Here is a 14869-nt window from a genome sequence, read left to right as displayed (position 1 = left end):
TATGTAGGTCCCAAGAGGCTTTGCCAGGGGCAAGAGAAAGATAGCTAGCCAAGTCCTCTATGTGTGTTACCAGGATGGCAGCAAACTCACCAGCTTTTCCAGTGCATCTCTTTACATGGTTGGATTTTTAAATATTTGAAACTTTTTTTTACAGAACAAAAAAGTGACTGATCCAGTTGCTTAAAACCATGACTTGTAAACAGTGTCTCTGCCGGTCTCCTCTCTTCTCCTTGTCTCAATCCTGGGATAGTGATTTAAACACCAGATGTTTGCATAAGAGGAATGTTACCTAATCTCTCTGAGCAGAGGACTGTTCAGCAAAGGGCCTTTGTTTTTTAAAGAAAAAAAAAATGATTACACATCTCTGTGCCTAGCTGGCAGTCTTGTCCTATTTGGTAACTTGAACTAGTTGTTATTGTGTCTCATTCGTAACGTGGCTTCCATATTGCATGTGCCCTGTTGAATAGAACAGAGAACTCTACATTTTCCACTGAAGGAGTGGAGGTGGAGAGTTGTACATAATTTAGAATGTGATTTTTCTTAAGATGGCAGGTCAGTTCTCATTTTAAAAAGAAAGGATTACATATCAGTTGCATAGTTCTGTGCAAGGGATTTTGAGGCTGGCTCTAAAGGATGCATGGTGTAGGTCGGAAATTGTTGCCTCCAAAATCTAAGGGCTAGAAAGTGACCTTGAGAGGCCATCTAATCTAATTCCTTGTCTTTAGGTAGGACCATAGGTCGGCACTGATCTCTGACCTTAATTTGTACTCCAAGGCCTAAATCACAAAGGATATCTTCCATTATTTTTAAACTAACTATGGTGAGCCAATTCTCCTGTACAGAATTTCTGTCATGTTGGTGAATATAAATGGCTATGTAGGAGGAGAATTAGCATTTTCAAGAAAACTTCCTCAAATGATAGAACCTTCCAAAGTACTTAATAGGTTTCAGTGATCTATATCCAGTATTTACTGACTTAATGGTTTTATATTTTATCACATTGATCCAGGTAACTGGGCCACACATCCCAGTGCTTTAGGTTTTGCAAGCACCTGTTCTGTTTTAATTCTTTTCAATCTCTAAAGGTTATTTTGCAGAATCCTGCTGTTTGGTATCTGTTTTAGGAAAACTTAGTACTAATGTGTGTTCTGTGGAAAAAGAAAAGATGGGCTGAGGATGTATAGAACAAGTGAGGATTTTATCACTATTGAGGGTGGGGAAAAGTAGGATGAAAATATGTATAGCCAGTTAGATGGCAGCCCAGTTAGGAATGGTCTGCATTGGAAGGTTCTACAGTCTGGCCATAAATTCAAGAATGACTCAGCATAGCTCTCTTACAAAGAAGAAACATTACCTCAAACAGCAAGATGTTTGTTCTGATGATTGGCTTTTTAATATAGCACTTAGATCTATAGTAGGGGTTTAGAACTGTATTGGAAACGTGTGCTTCTTTATTTTGTTCTTTTGTTTGTGGAATAAAACTGTTGAGTACTTTGAAACTCTGAAGGCTCCTGTTTTCTTTGTGTTCTGACCTTGATGCCCTCTGCCAAAACTGAATTATTAGTTTGATTAGGGTACTCAGTATGTCAGACACAACTCTCCTACACCATCTGCTGGGGAAGATGAGAAGGTCACCATAGAGAGCTCCCAGCTGTCCCAGGGGTTTCCATGAGCTCAGTGTGGCAAACATACTTCTGCCCCCCAAAAAGAATCAGCAGTAACAAAAACATTGAGGAACACAGAGTTCAGAATCATACCATGAAGCTCAGAAGCCATGTATAATCATCATTATTTCCAAGATTGAAGTAATAGATGGAGTCATTCTAACACATGGGCTCTTTCACAAAAAAATAAGGGACAATGGCATCAGACTTCTCTTTTGTCTCTTTGACCTCTTGTGAGGCAGGCAGTGCCAGGGGGATGATTACTCTATGCCAGCTGGTCAGATGTATGGAAAGAAAGCATTAAGAATCTTCCAGAGGAAGGGCCAAAGGAAGCACGCTGGGAGAAGGATCCTCATTACTGGTTCCTGCTATAAGGTCTTAGAGTGGGCCAAAGCTCATGAGCACTCTGGTATGGTTTCCTTCCTGTTGCCGAGATCTAATTACTTTTACTGAGATCTCTCCATAGTTAATCACAAACTAAGAAAGATCTCTTGATATAAGGCCTGAAGTTTAAAAGATTTTAAGAGAAGAAAAAAAAATAGTAGGTATATTAATATTAAATACTTGGCCTGCTCTTGTTAAAAGGCCATAATTTTGCTGTTTTGATTAACCTGGTTCCAGGAGAGGGAGAGAGGGAGAGAGAGAGAGAGAGACAGAGAAAAAGAGAGAGAGAGAGAGAGAGAGAATGTGTGTAGTGTGAGGAAAAGGCAATAAGGTGGGTCTCCTTTTCTCTTGCTTCTTCTGTCATGATAGTAATTTTTTTTTTTTGTTTTGTTTTTGTTTTTCTCTCTCTCTTGTTCTCTGGCTCTCCTAGGCAAAAATGGGGCTGGTCATGTGAAGGGACTTTTCCCCCAGAGCCCCTCAAGATACCCGCCTTTGGATAAGGAGGCCAGGGCCAGACTCTTCAGGAGACAACAGTCAGACCTACTGCTCGCTGCCAAGATTGGGACCTCACCGATGCAGGGACTAGAACAGGAAGCTAAGTGAGGGCAGTGGGGCAGCGGGGACCATTCAGAAGAGGCCTGGAAAACAAATGCAAATATAACCACTTTTTCTCTTCAATGAATAACATGAAAATCAGCCAGACTGGGAAACTCAGAGCCCCAGTATATCCCAGACTCCTTGATGTCCTGGACCAACTTCTCTCAATGGAAGCTTCAATTTGTTTTTAATTCTCTCTTCGATGGATTTTAGCCTGCATGGATTATTCTGGCTTTTATTTAGGCACTGCACATCCTACCTGTGGCTGCCTGTGTCTTTAGCTGGCTGACTGCTTTATCTGTGGGCACTAAGACAACTCTCTGAATTTAGTTATTACCTGGTGAGGGGACTGATCTCTACAAAGATTAGAACTTAATCCTGGTCATTTGTCATCATCCATTTTAGGCAGTCAACTTTGAAGCCCAGAGTCCATCTTCACCTTTGCAATACATTCCTCCTTCTTGAGAGGCAAAAGGAGGAAGAGTCCTGGGGATCAGTCCCTTTGGTGAAATGGCTTCCATTACTTCAAAGGAAAATCTTTTGTTTTGAAACTATTTGTCTTGATTTTAGATTTTTGACCTAGACTCCATGAGCGTAGAATTATCTGAAAAGCCCTCCAAGATAATAAGTCCATGATTGCTCCTCATTTCTCCCTTATAGTTATTATTCTTTCCCATATGGTTTTTTCCCCCCAAGCTGATACCATGTGCCTCTCATAGCTGGAGAAGACCACAATTCCTGGTGAGAGGAAGATTAACATTCTATTTCCTTCCTTTTGGCAATGAAAAAAGAAGGGTTTTTTTTGTTTGTTTTATTTTAGAAAATAACTTTACCTGAAATGTCTCTGCATCAAACTATCAGGCCCTCAATGGCAGGGTCTGTCTCAGGGCCTTATGGTCTCCAAGGAGGCTGTGACTAACTAAGGAAGCCGTCACCAAGGCACCAAGACAGCAGCTTGGCCTGCCAACCTTCCCACACTTGGCCTGTCCCCCAGTTCAAGGGGCCCATCCAGTTCCTTTGTCAGGGGTTCTAAGGGTAAGGGCAGAGCAGATGCTCTCAGGGTTTGGGAGCTGGCTCCCTTGGTTTCCCTTACAGACTACGGGACTCTTGCCCTATTACTCTGCATTTGACTGTAGAAGAAAAAAGGGGTACAGGTTACCGTGCATGGCAGTCAGAACTTCTAAGGCAAACCTGGAAAGTCTTATAAGGATAATGATCTTTTAAAATTTTTGCTTTGCTTATAATTTTAAAAACAATCACTGAGATAAGCATGTTATGGAATGGAGGTCAATGGGGAAAAGGGCACATGGAAGAAAGAAAGAAAGAAAAAGAGAACTTTTCCCATGTGATCTTGCTATCACATGGGAAAAAGTTCTTATTTACTCAACATGTTTAGAGCTGAGCTGCCGGCAGTTCAGCTTTCAGTGAGGGGGAAGAGGTCTGGGGATCAGTCCCTTTGGTGAAATGGCTTCCATCACTTCAAAGGAAAATCTTTGATGTTATGCACATATCCTTGCATCCAAGTAGCCCCTCAGTCTTCTCTGGAACAGGTAATATGTTTTAACCTGGCTACTGGAAGCCAATACTTGGAAATTTTTCTCCTGCTTCCTGCCTTTTTGTATGCATCTGGTGATGTCTTTATTTTGATTCTTAGCTTTGTTCAATCCTTGCAGGGCATTTGGATTTGCCATCCAGATAACAAATTCCTCTTTATTAGATGTCTTCAAGCAAACCCCTTGTAATGCGTTTTTTACCTTGCTTAGGTATGGTGTGGACCAGATGGCCTCTGATAGTCTTTCCAACTTGATATTCTGTGGGGCTCAGTTTTTCCAGCAAAGATTTTTTGTAAAGTGAATTTTCCTTAAGTGAATCCTTTTTCCCCCACCATTGAGTTCCTTTTATATAATCATTTTCTGAGGAAAACAAATTAACTTACAAATGTGATAAAATGCTTTAGAATATAACAAATCCTTTAAATCGGGCATTCAGGAGAAAATGACTAATAATAAACAAGCCAATAAGATAGAAAACATTTAATAATACTGTTTAAAAGATTAATGGCTTAAAACTGCCTATTTTATTAACAATTAATTAGTAGACTATACTTATATTTTCAATATAATCAATTCCTTAAGGATCAGTGCCTAGTATAGCACCTTATGAACACATAGTGAGCAGCTTTAATAAAAAGTAGTTAGCCTAAATTCATTAGGACTTCAAAAATACCATTTATATCTGTGGGACCATTCATTGCTCTGGGCCTAGATTTCCTCATCTGTAAAATGTGGGGATTGGACTAATTGATTGAAGGGCTTTTCCAGCTTTAAATGGATGATCCAGTAATCCTAAAGTTCTTCTCAGCTTCAAATTGATCTGTAATCCTAAATTTGCTGAACTGATTGCTGTATATTAACCTACTGCTATTGTTCCTTAGTAGAAGGTGCAAATACCAATGATTACACAGATCCAGACCAAAAAAAAAAAAAATCAGTGGGTCAATGTGTGCATTAAAAAGTTTCTAGAAGTGTCTAACTGGATGAGGTAATAGAAACAATAAGATCTAACTATTTATCTTCCTGTTAAAGGACATTTCTGATTCAGTGAATAAATTTATAAAGTTGAGTATTGTTAAGTTAAGAAAATTCCTCCTGAGCAGGGGGCATGTATATAAACCCTGGCAAATATTTTTATAAACATTATCAAGACTACCACTATTGTGATAATGGAAGAGTTTGTAAAAATTTCACATTGCTTTCTGGTGTGGTTTTGCATTCAGTCACCTGACTAAAAAGGAAGAAAGGACTAAATGGGATCATTCTTCCTTCTCATTTTGCAGTGCTCCCTGAGAGCAGAGAATGTTTCCTTTTTTTGTTTTTGTAATTCTAATCCCTAGCATGTAAAGGCATTGAGATGTTGAATTTATGGAGGTTGAATGGCTGAGACCTTTAGAGATTTTGACTTGTCCAGGGTCACAAGATCAAATTCTTGATGAAGCTGGACTAAAAGTCTCTAATATATTGCAGGGTGTATGCATCTGCAAAAAGAGATTTTTCCCTGTCAACCCATTTTCCTGATTTTTTTCTTCCTTCCCTCACCCCACTTTCCAGATTGAGCATGAAAGAAACTTGCAGCCCTAGCAGCACTTTATAGATTATTAAGAATGAAAGAGAATTTGGCAATATGATTTTCTTTGTCTATGTTTTTGTTTCAGTTCAAGCCATCAGTGAAAAAAAAAAAAAAAAAGCACCCTGGGATGATTGCCTGGAGTAGTAGTAACTCTGTTAAATCTCTAGGAGGAAAATCTTTTCTCCATCAGGTGATTAGTGGTCTAAATCAGGTGCTGGTCAGGTCTGAAAGAGTACACTTAATCTACTAAAGAGTAGCATATTCCCCCAGGAGAATCTTGTAAAGTTAGCTTCACCTTCCAGAGTGTCCCCTCCTTTGCCACTGCCATTTTAGAATGTTCATGCAATGGAAAGAAAGGAAGCTGGACGTTCCTAAGGCATTACTAACTACAACTTGTTAAATATTATTTTATAAATGTGCATCCCAGAATCACTTATGGAACTGGTTAATTGCTTTTTTTCTCCATTTATTTATGGGTGATTTTAGACCCTTTGAAGCCAGTGTAGCGTATAACATGGGGAATGGGATGGAAGAAGGGGAGGGTGGGAATTCTCATTGTGCAGTGGTTTCATATTTGGGAGTTGTTGGGACAGGAAGGAAAAACACTTTCAGCCATAGAGTTTGAGAGTGTCCTGTTGTGGGATGGAGTGGGGATGGAGAAGTGGCATCTATTTTGAGTTATTACTTGCATTATTTTTGAAGAATGGTTAAATTTTTCTTGAGTTTATACCTAAGAAAAGTATATAAGCAAACTCATCTCTTCTTTCTGATTATACTGCACACAAGCCATTGCGACGATGCTTATTTGCAATAAAGCATTTTCTGAAATTCTTTACTGTCTTTGTATTTGTGACTATATGGGGGTGGTTTTAATTCATCTCTCTTAATTCATTAGACAGGTATTGAACATCTGCTTAGCCCATCCTACTTTGCTAGATAAGAGAAATACACAAAAAATTGAGGAGCTTTACAAATGATTATGTAGTTGAGACATACACACATACAAAATTAAATACTATAACGATATAAGAGCTTTACAAGACACTATATATATTTAAGTGCCACTGGGGCTGTAAACATTCACTGCCCCATCAATTTTTGTTAGACGCTCTTTTTTTAAAGGTACTTTTTCCCCCTAAAAGACTGTGATCAAATATCTCTGTTAAAAGTCAATGCTGCTTTTGACTCAGTATCTTTTCAGTAATGGACCAAAGGACAAGTTTGAATAATCAGATTATTTTGCTTAGAGTATTAAAGTCTTGCAAGTACATGAAATTTCAGGAAAAAAATCTAGATCAATATAGTTCTATCAAAATAACCTCTTGCAAATTGAGAACAAAATTTTAAAAAATACCTTATTTTTTCCCAATTATATGGAAAAACAATTTTTGATATTCATTTTAATAAAAGTTTAGAGTTCCAAATTCTATCCTTTCCCTCTCCTTGAGACAATAAGCTATCTGATATAGGCTATATATGTGTAATCATGTAAAACATTTCTATATTTTGTGCAAGAAGACTTGAGAAAAAATTAAGGAAGAGAGCAAGAAAAAGGGGGGAAAAGGGACAAAGAGAAGTGGGGGAGAATGCCTCAGTTTATATTTAGATACAATCAGTTCCTCCTTTGAAAATGGATAGCATTTTTCATGACTCCCTTGGGATTGCCTTGGATTATTGTATTGCTGAGAATAGCTAAATAATTCACAGGAGAATATAATTTTTTAACATCAGCATTCCTGTAAGTAGGATGAAATAGAATTATTTCTGCTGGTTCTAAAGGGCCTACCTAGACATGAGACCACAAGAATTTGCCTAATCCTAATAGAAACCACTCCTTGTCCTTTGCCAAGAAGGGCCCAAAGAAAGTGAAGAACAGGATGTCTGTCTTCCAGTGGACTTCCAGGAAGGGTCCCTCATTGAGAAAATAAAGAATAATATTCATTCTCTCCCTTTTGAAGAAGGTAAAGAGAAATCAGGGCTTTTAGAAAATATCTGTAGTATTGACTTCATGATATTTAATAATTATCACTAACATACAATGAAATTTCTCTATGGAACATAATAAAAAGAGCTATATGACTTGTAGTACCTCCTAGAATTTGATTAACTTGTAAGCTACTATTAATAAAGATAAAAATTATGAAAATGGATATGAGATAATATGCATGTTGAAGACCGAAATAAATCATTGACTCTCTTTTAGCCTTTATATTTATATTATCAGACATTCAACTAATCCATTTTCAAGTCTTATGTGTGAGAGACTGGTCACTCATTTTGTATGTTAGTGAATGTGAATCAAAACTTAGTATTTCCACCTCTTTGTTTTTTCTTTCTTGTGTTTTTTCCCTTTTGGTTTGATTTTTCATGAAAAACATGACAAATAATGGAAATAAGTTTAAAAGGATTGTACATATTTAACCGATATCAGATTATTTGCCATCTTAGGGAAAGGAAAAATAAGGGAGGGAGGGAGAAAAATTTGGAACAAAAAGTTTTACAGAAATGAAGGGTTTTTTTTTTTTACATGTATTTGGAAAAATAGAATACTATTGGGTAAAAAAAGGAAATGACATGGTGAGATCTGAGCTCTAAGGAAATTATTTTCACAACTGTGTGAAGTAGTAGCTCTCAAAATGGCATCATGTGACCAAAACTATTTTGCAAAGTTGTTTTCATTCTTCTTTCATGTCCAATTAGTCATGACTCTATTTGGGGTTTTCCTGGCAAAGAGATTAGAATGATTTGTCATTTCCTTCTCCAGCTCATTTTACAGATGAGGAAATTGAGATAAACATTGTTAAGTGACTTGCCCAGGATCACACAGCTAGTAAGTATCTGATGCCAAATTTGAACTCAAGTTTTTCTAACTCCAGTACCAGCATTTTATGCCCTATGATGTCACCCAGCTGCCCTCCTCTCTTTTCCAACCATATATCAATTTTAATTTCTAACGTGGTAAATATGGATAGAGATGACTCCTATAGGCAGAAAGTCCATGGCGTTCTTAATAATTTTTAAGAAAGTAAGGGAGCTTAAGATCAAAAAGTTTGAAAATGGTTGGTATGGAGGATGCATAAAAAAGGGAACTAGATGAAGAAAAATAAATTAGAAAGCTATTGCAATAGTCCAGACAACATGTGATTTTGGCCTGAACTGGAATGGTGACTGTGAATGGAGAAATGAGGATGGATGGGAGAGAGTGTTAATTAACATAAATATTAAGTATCTACATGTGTAGAAGACTATTCCAAGCACTAGGAATACCAGTAAAAAAGTAAGGTTGTCCCTACTCTCAAAGAGCTCACATTCTAATAGGACACAATGTCATATTTACAAGGCTTCAGTTGCAAGCAAAAAGGTAAGACTCAATGATTTTAGGATATCATAGCAAAACAGATGGTAAGACCTCTCCTTTAATGCCATTTCCATTAATAAAGCCATTGTTTCCCTTTTTTGGTTGCCATTTTTCATATAGTGGGTGCTTATTTTTTTATATTCTAAACTTAAAAAACAAACAAAATGGGCATTTCCACATACTTAGTAGAACATAAAAGGGGAACAGTTCATGAAAATGAAGCTCTTATACACATTTTGCTTTTCAAGTATATAGATTCAACTTTTAAAAACTTTTTAAATTTTTCTTGAGGTGCATATATATATATATATATATATATATATATATATATATATGATCTATATTTTCTTTCACACCATGACTAATATGGAAATGTTTTGGATGATTACACCTGTGTTATCTATATCAATTTTTTTGCCTCTCAATGAGGGCAGGTGGGGAAGAAAGAATGGAGAAAATTTGGAATTCAAAGTTTTGTTTTTGTTTTTGTTTTTGTTTTGTTTTTAATAACTTTTTATTGACAGAACCCATGCCAGGGTAATCTTTTACAGCATTATCCCTTGCATTCACTTCTGTTCCGATTTTTCCCTTCCCTCCCTCCACTCCTTCCCCCAGATGGCAGGCAGTCCTTTACATGTTAAAGAGGTTACAATATATCCTAGATACAATATATGTGTGCAGAACCGAACAGTTCTCTTGTTCCATAGGGAGAATTGGATTCAGAAGGTATAAATAACCTGGGAAGAAAAATAAAAATGCAAGCAGTTTATATTCATTTCCCAGTGTTCTTTCTTTGGGTGTAGCTGCTTTTGTCCATCCTTGATCAATTGAAACTGAATTAGCTCTCTTTATTGAAGAGATCTACTTCCATCAGAATACATCCTTATACAGTATCGTTGTTGAGGTATATAACGATCTCCTGGTTCTGCTCATTTCACTTAGCATCAGTTCATGTAAGTCTTGCCAATCCTCTCTGTATTCATTCTGCTGGTCATTTCTTTCAGAACAATAATATGGAATTCAAAGTTTTAAAGCAAATGTTAAAAATTGTTTTTACATGTAACTAGGGAAAAACAAAAAACTAAATATTTTTAAATTCTTCTTTTCTTTTTTTTTTTTAAAAAAAAAAAAACTATCCCTAGTTCTCCTATTCTTTCTACCTCTCCCCACTGGGGGAAAAAAAAGAAAGAAAAATATAGTCTTTATAACAAACGGGAACAACCAAACAAAACACATTCTCACATAAGTTGTGTTCAAAAATATATATCTTATTTAGCATCTTGATTCCATTTTCTCTGTGTCAAAGGGTAGGCAGCATGCTTCATCCTTAGTTCTCAGCAATTGTGGCTGGTCAGTGCAGTGATCAGAGTTATCAGGTCTTTCAAAGTTGTTTTTCTTTATAATTCTGTTGATGTTATATAAATTATTATATTTCTGCTCCCTTCACTACATCAATCATGCAGGTCTCCCAGATTTCCCTGAAACCATCCTCTTTGTCATTTTTTATAGCATAAGCATATTCTATTATAGTCACATGCCATAATTTATATAACCATCTCCTAGGAAATGGAAACCAATGGGGTAGGAACTGACAAGAGTGATAATGAATTGGATATGGGGAGGAGGGAATGACTCCAACTTTGCAAACCTGGGTGATTAGAAGAAAGGTTGTGCCTTCAACAGAAATGGAGGAGTTTTGAGGAGGAATGGATTTGGGAAGAAGATAATGAACTTTGTTTTGCATGTATCGAGTTGCCTATCAGATGCAGAAAGATGCCTATCAGATACAGATATCCAATTGGAAATGTTCAGTACATAATTGATAATATAGGACTGAAGCTCAGAAAAGAGCTTAGGACTGGAATCATATAATTTGGGAAGCATCTGTCTATCAAGATCATCAAGAGGAGGGTGCATATCAGGAGTTCTTAAATCTTTTTTTTAAATTATAAACTCATTCTTCAGTCTGATGAAGCTTATGATCCCTCTTCAGAATGTTTTTAAATACACAAAATAAAACACATAAGATTACAAAGAAAATCAATTATATTGAAATAAAAAAATTTTTTAAAGAACAAGTGTGTCAACTCAGGGTTAAGAGTTTTGTTATAGAAGTAGAGAAGAAGACACAGGACAGAACTTTGGGAAACATCTGTGGTAAAACAGAGAATGATCCAATAAAAAAGGCTGAAATGGAGTACTCAAACAATCAGGAAGAAATGTTCAAAAAGATACCCATTCATATTATCCTCTCTACCTTTACCATCAAACTATATCTTCTCCAAACTTTCCCCATTTTTCATTGATGGAAACACGATATCTTTTTTTAGTCTTCTAGTTTCATAAACTTGGAATCATTACTGAGTCTTTCTCTCTTTAAATTCTTATATCCAATTAATTTCCAAGTTTTGCTGGTTTTGCTTCTACAACTTTAGGATCTTTCCAATTTTTTCCACTCAGTGAGCCCATATTCCTGTTCAGGCACTCATCACCTCTCTCTTAGAGTATTATGATAGCTTTCTAACTGGTCTTATTACTTCAAATTTCTCTTTTCTCTCAAAATTCTTCATTAGGAACTGCATTTTAAAATTTCTATTTTTAATGCTCTACTGAAAAAACAAGACAAAGAAATATTTCCATATACAGAGCATAACAGAAAAACTACTATGTATGAAAATAAACATCTGTTACATTCAACTTATTTTTAAAAACCAAACCAAATATCTGAAGTCTTAATGTAGTTTTAATTTTATGTTCTGTTCTGTATATTTTTTAATTGTTTCAAAGATCCCCTTTTGTCTTATCTTCCTTCTTAAAAATGAACCTGATTGCTAGCTCCTATCTCTCCTCAAAGTAAGAGAAAGACATAATTATTGTAACAAAAAGCAGTCAAATAAAACAAATCTCTATGTCTGCAATGTTTGAAATATATATTTCATTCTGCATCTTGAGTCCATCAGTCCTGTCAGATGGTCCCTCCTTTTCAGTCCTCTGGATTCTCTTTTTGGAGACAGATCTCTTGGGACATTCAAAATTGATTTTCTTTACAATGTTATTGTTAGTGATTCTGCCCACTTCACTCTGCATGATTTCATACAAATCATCACAGGCTAATTTGAAAACATCTCTTTTGTCATTTCTTCTAATGCATTCATATTATATTTCACTAATATACAATAATTTATTTAGCCATTCCCTAACTGATTGATATCTTTTTAGCTTCCAGTTCTTTGTTTAGTTTCTCAGTTTTTTATTCATTTTATTTATTCAATAGGAATTTTGTTTTCAACTTTGTTAATAATTTCTTTGTATTTTAGACTTTTTACTTTGCTATTTAGTTGATGTTTTTTAATTTGTTTGATTTCTGACTTTAAAAAAAGTTGTACACCTAAATTCCATGATTTGTTTTTTCTCTTTTAATGAAGAAATTGTTTAGAAAATTTATTTTCTATTCAGGATTTTTTTGATAAATCTTAAAAATCTTGTTATATTGTCTCATCATTTTCTTTGGTGAAATCCTTTATTGTTTCTACAATGGTCTTCTTCAAACCATTAATTCTATATGATTAATTTTCAACCTTTTTCAGAGATTCTTCATAAAATATAACTCATTGCATTGTGGTTGGAACAAATATGTTTAATACTTCTAATTTTCTCATCATATTGATAATTCCAAAGTTCAGATCTAAGTCATACCCATACTCAAAATTCTTTGTAAAAATTTTTTCCTTTATATTATGAACTTAACAGACATCAATAAACATGAACATATTCATTTGCAAAGAAAAACAGATGATTATATATGAAATTGAACTTTTATTATATCTGGTTTTGAAAAATGTGTAAGAAATTTAAAACAATAGTAACAGGGATATCCATATCTCTGTCCTATTTTTAACTTTATTCTGTTCTCCTATACAATTAAAATGCTTTCTTTCCTTTTTTTTTTTTGGTATCACTACCAAACTTATCCACTATCACCACCATCTACCACCCCCTTCCTAGTTCTTCCCTTCCCATAAAAAAAATTCCTTTGAAGCAAATTCATTTCTAAATTCTTTCAAAGTTATTTTCATTTGCATTATTTTAGTCAGTATAAATTGCTCTTTTGGTTCTGCTCACTTCACTCTGCATCAGTTCATATAAGTCTTACCAGTTTTCTTTGAAATTATCTCTTTTGACATTTCTTATGATAAAATAATATTCATAAACCATATATTACTCAGTTATTCCCCATTTGATTCACATCAACTTTAATTACAGTTCTTTGCTACAACAAAAAGGACTGCTATAAATATTTTTATACATAAAGATCCTTTCCTTGTATCATTGGTTTCTTTGAAATATAGGCCTAATAGTGGTATTTCTGGATCAAAGAGTATACAAAGTTTAGTGATTTGAGGGATACACTTCACATTACATTCCACAATGCTTGAACCAATTCACAGCTTCACCAACAATGCATTAATATTTCTATTCTCCCATAGCTCTTCTCACAATTCTAATTTTCTTCCCCCTTCTCTTCTTTGGCCATCCTAGTAATATAAGAGCTGCTTTAATTTGCATTTCTTTTATCATTAGTTATTGGAGCATTTTTATATCGTTGTTGATTTTTTCAAATTTTTACCTCTACTTCTTGCTATCTTTTTATAAGTTCTAATAATATTTTATTCCCCCATTATATATAAAAACAATTTTTAATATTTGTTGGGTTTTTTTTTATTTTTAAATTTCAAATTCAATTCCTTCTTCCCTCCCTTCCCCACTCCTTAAGATAGTAAGCAGTAAGTAAAACATTTTCATTTTAGATATTTTGTGGAAGAAAAGTCAAAAAAGGAAAGAAGTAAGGGGGAAATAGTATGCTTCAATATATATTCAAATGCTATCAGCTCTTTCTTCAGAGTAGAAGGCATTGTTTTATCATGAGTCCTCTGGAATTATCTTGGATAATTGTATTACTGAGAATAGCAAAGTCATTCATAATTTCTTTATGTCTTTTTACTATTTACTGAAGAATGGCTCATATATATATATATATATAACATATATGTATGTAAACATATATATGTATCTATTCAGGGGTCCTCAAATTACGGCCTGCGGGACAGATGCGGCAGCTGAAGACATTTATCCCCCTCACCCAGGGCTATGAAATTTCTTTATTTAAAGGCCCACAAAACAAAGTTTTTGTTTTTACTATAGTCTGGCCCTCCAACAGTCTGAGGGACAGTGAACTGGTCCCCTATTTAAAAAGTTTGAGGACCCCTGCATATGTTTTAAATATCAGATCTTTGTAAAAAGAAATTTCCTGTAAAGATTTTATTCCAGGATTTCTGATTCTAACTGTATTGATTTTGCTTGTATAGTAGTTTTTTTAAATTTATGTAATAAAATTATCCATTTCATCTTTTACAATTATCTCTATTTTTTGTTTGGTCAAAAAATGTTTCCCCATCCATGATTATTAAATGTGTCTCTTATTCTCTTCCACTCCAGTTTATTTATAATTTGACTTCTTATATCTATTTGTATCTATTTTAAGCTATTTGTGATATATGGCATGAGATGTTAATCTAAACCTAATTTTTGCCTGATTGCTTTCCAGTTTTCCTGGGATTGTCAAACAATGAATTTTTATGTTATGTTCTTGTGGTCTTTGGGTTCATTGCACACTATTCTCAGTTGCTTCTAGATCTTGTTTACCCAATCTGTTCCACTGATAAACTTTTTCTTTCTTTTA

At 34.9% G+C, this 14869-nt stretch overlaps 1 protein-coding gene and 1 long non-coding RNA gene across 2 annotated transcripts in view; one reads left to right on the top strand and one right to left on the bottom strand.

Annotated features, from left to right (window-relative positions):
• The window catches only part of PFKFB2 (6-phosphofructo-2-kinase/fructose-2,6-biphosphatase 2), a 37537-nt gene extending 30935 nt beyond the window's left edge, over nt 1-6602 (top strand). Inside the window, exon 14 of the mRNA XM_051998493.1 lies at nt 2479-6602. Within this exon, the coding sequence (XP_051854453.1) occupies nt 2479-2502 (24 nt within the window). The 3' untranslated portion in view covers nt 2503-6602. The remainder of the gene's footprint in view (nt 1-2478) is intronic.
• The window catches only part of LOC127562624 (uncharacterized), a 315428-nt gene that overhangs the window by 73331 nt on the left and 227228 nt on the right, over nt 1-14869 (bottom strand). The window lies entirely within an intron of this gene.

Source organism: Antechinus flavipes, chromosome 4 (genome assembly GCF_016432865.1).
Source record: "Antechinus flavipes isolate AdamAnt ecotype Samford, QLD, Australia chromosome 4, AdamAnt_v2, whole genome shotgun sequence".
In the NCBI taxonomy this organism is placed as follows: domain Eukaryota; kingdom Metazoa; phylum Chordata; class Mammalia; order Dasyuromorphia; family Dasyuridae; genus Antechinus; species Antechinus flavipes.
Note: the sequence above shows the minus strand (reverse complement) of the source record. Positions and strands in the feature narration are given on the sequence as shown.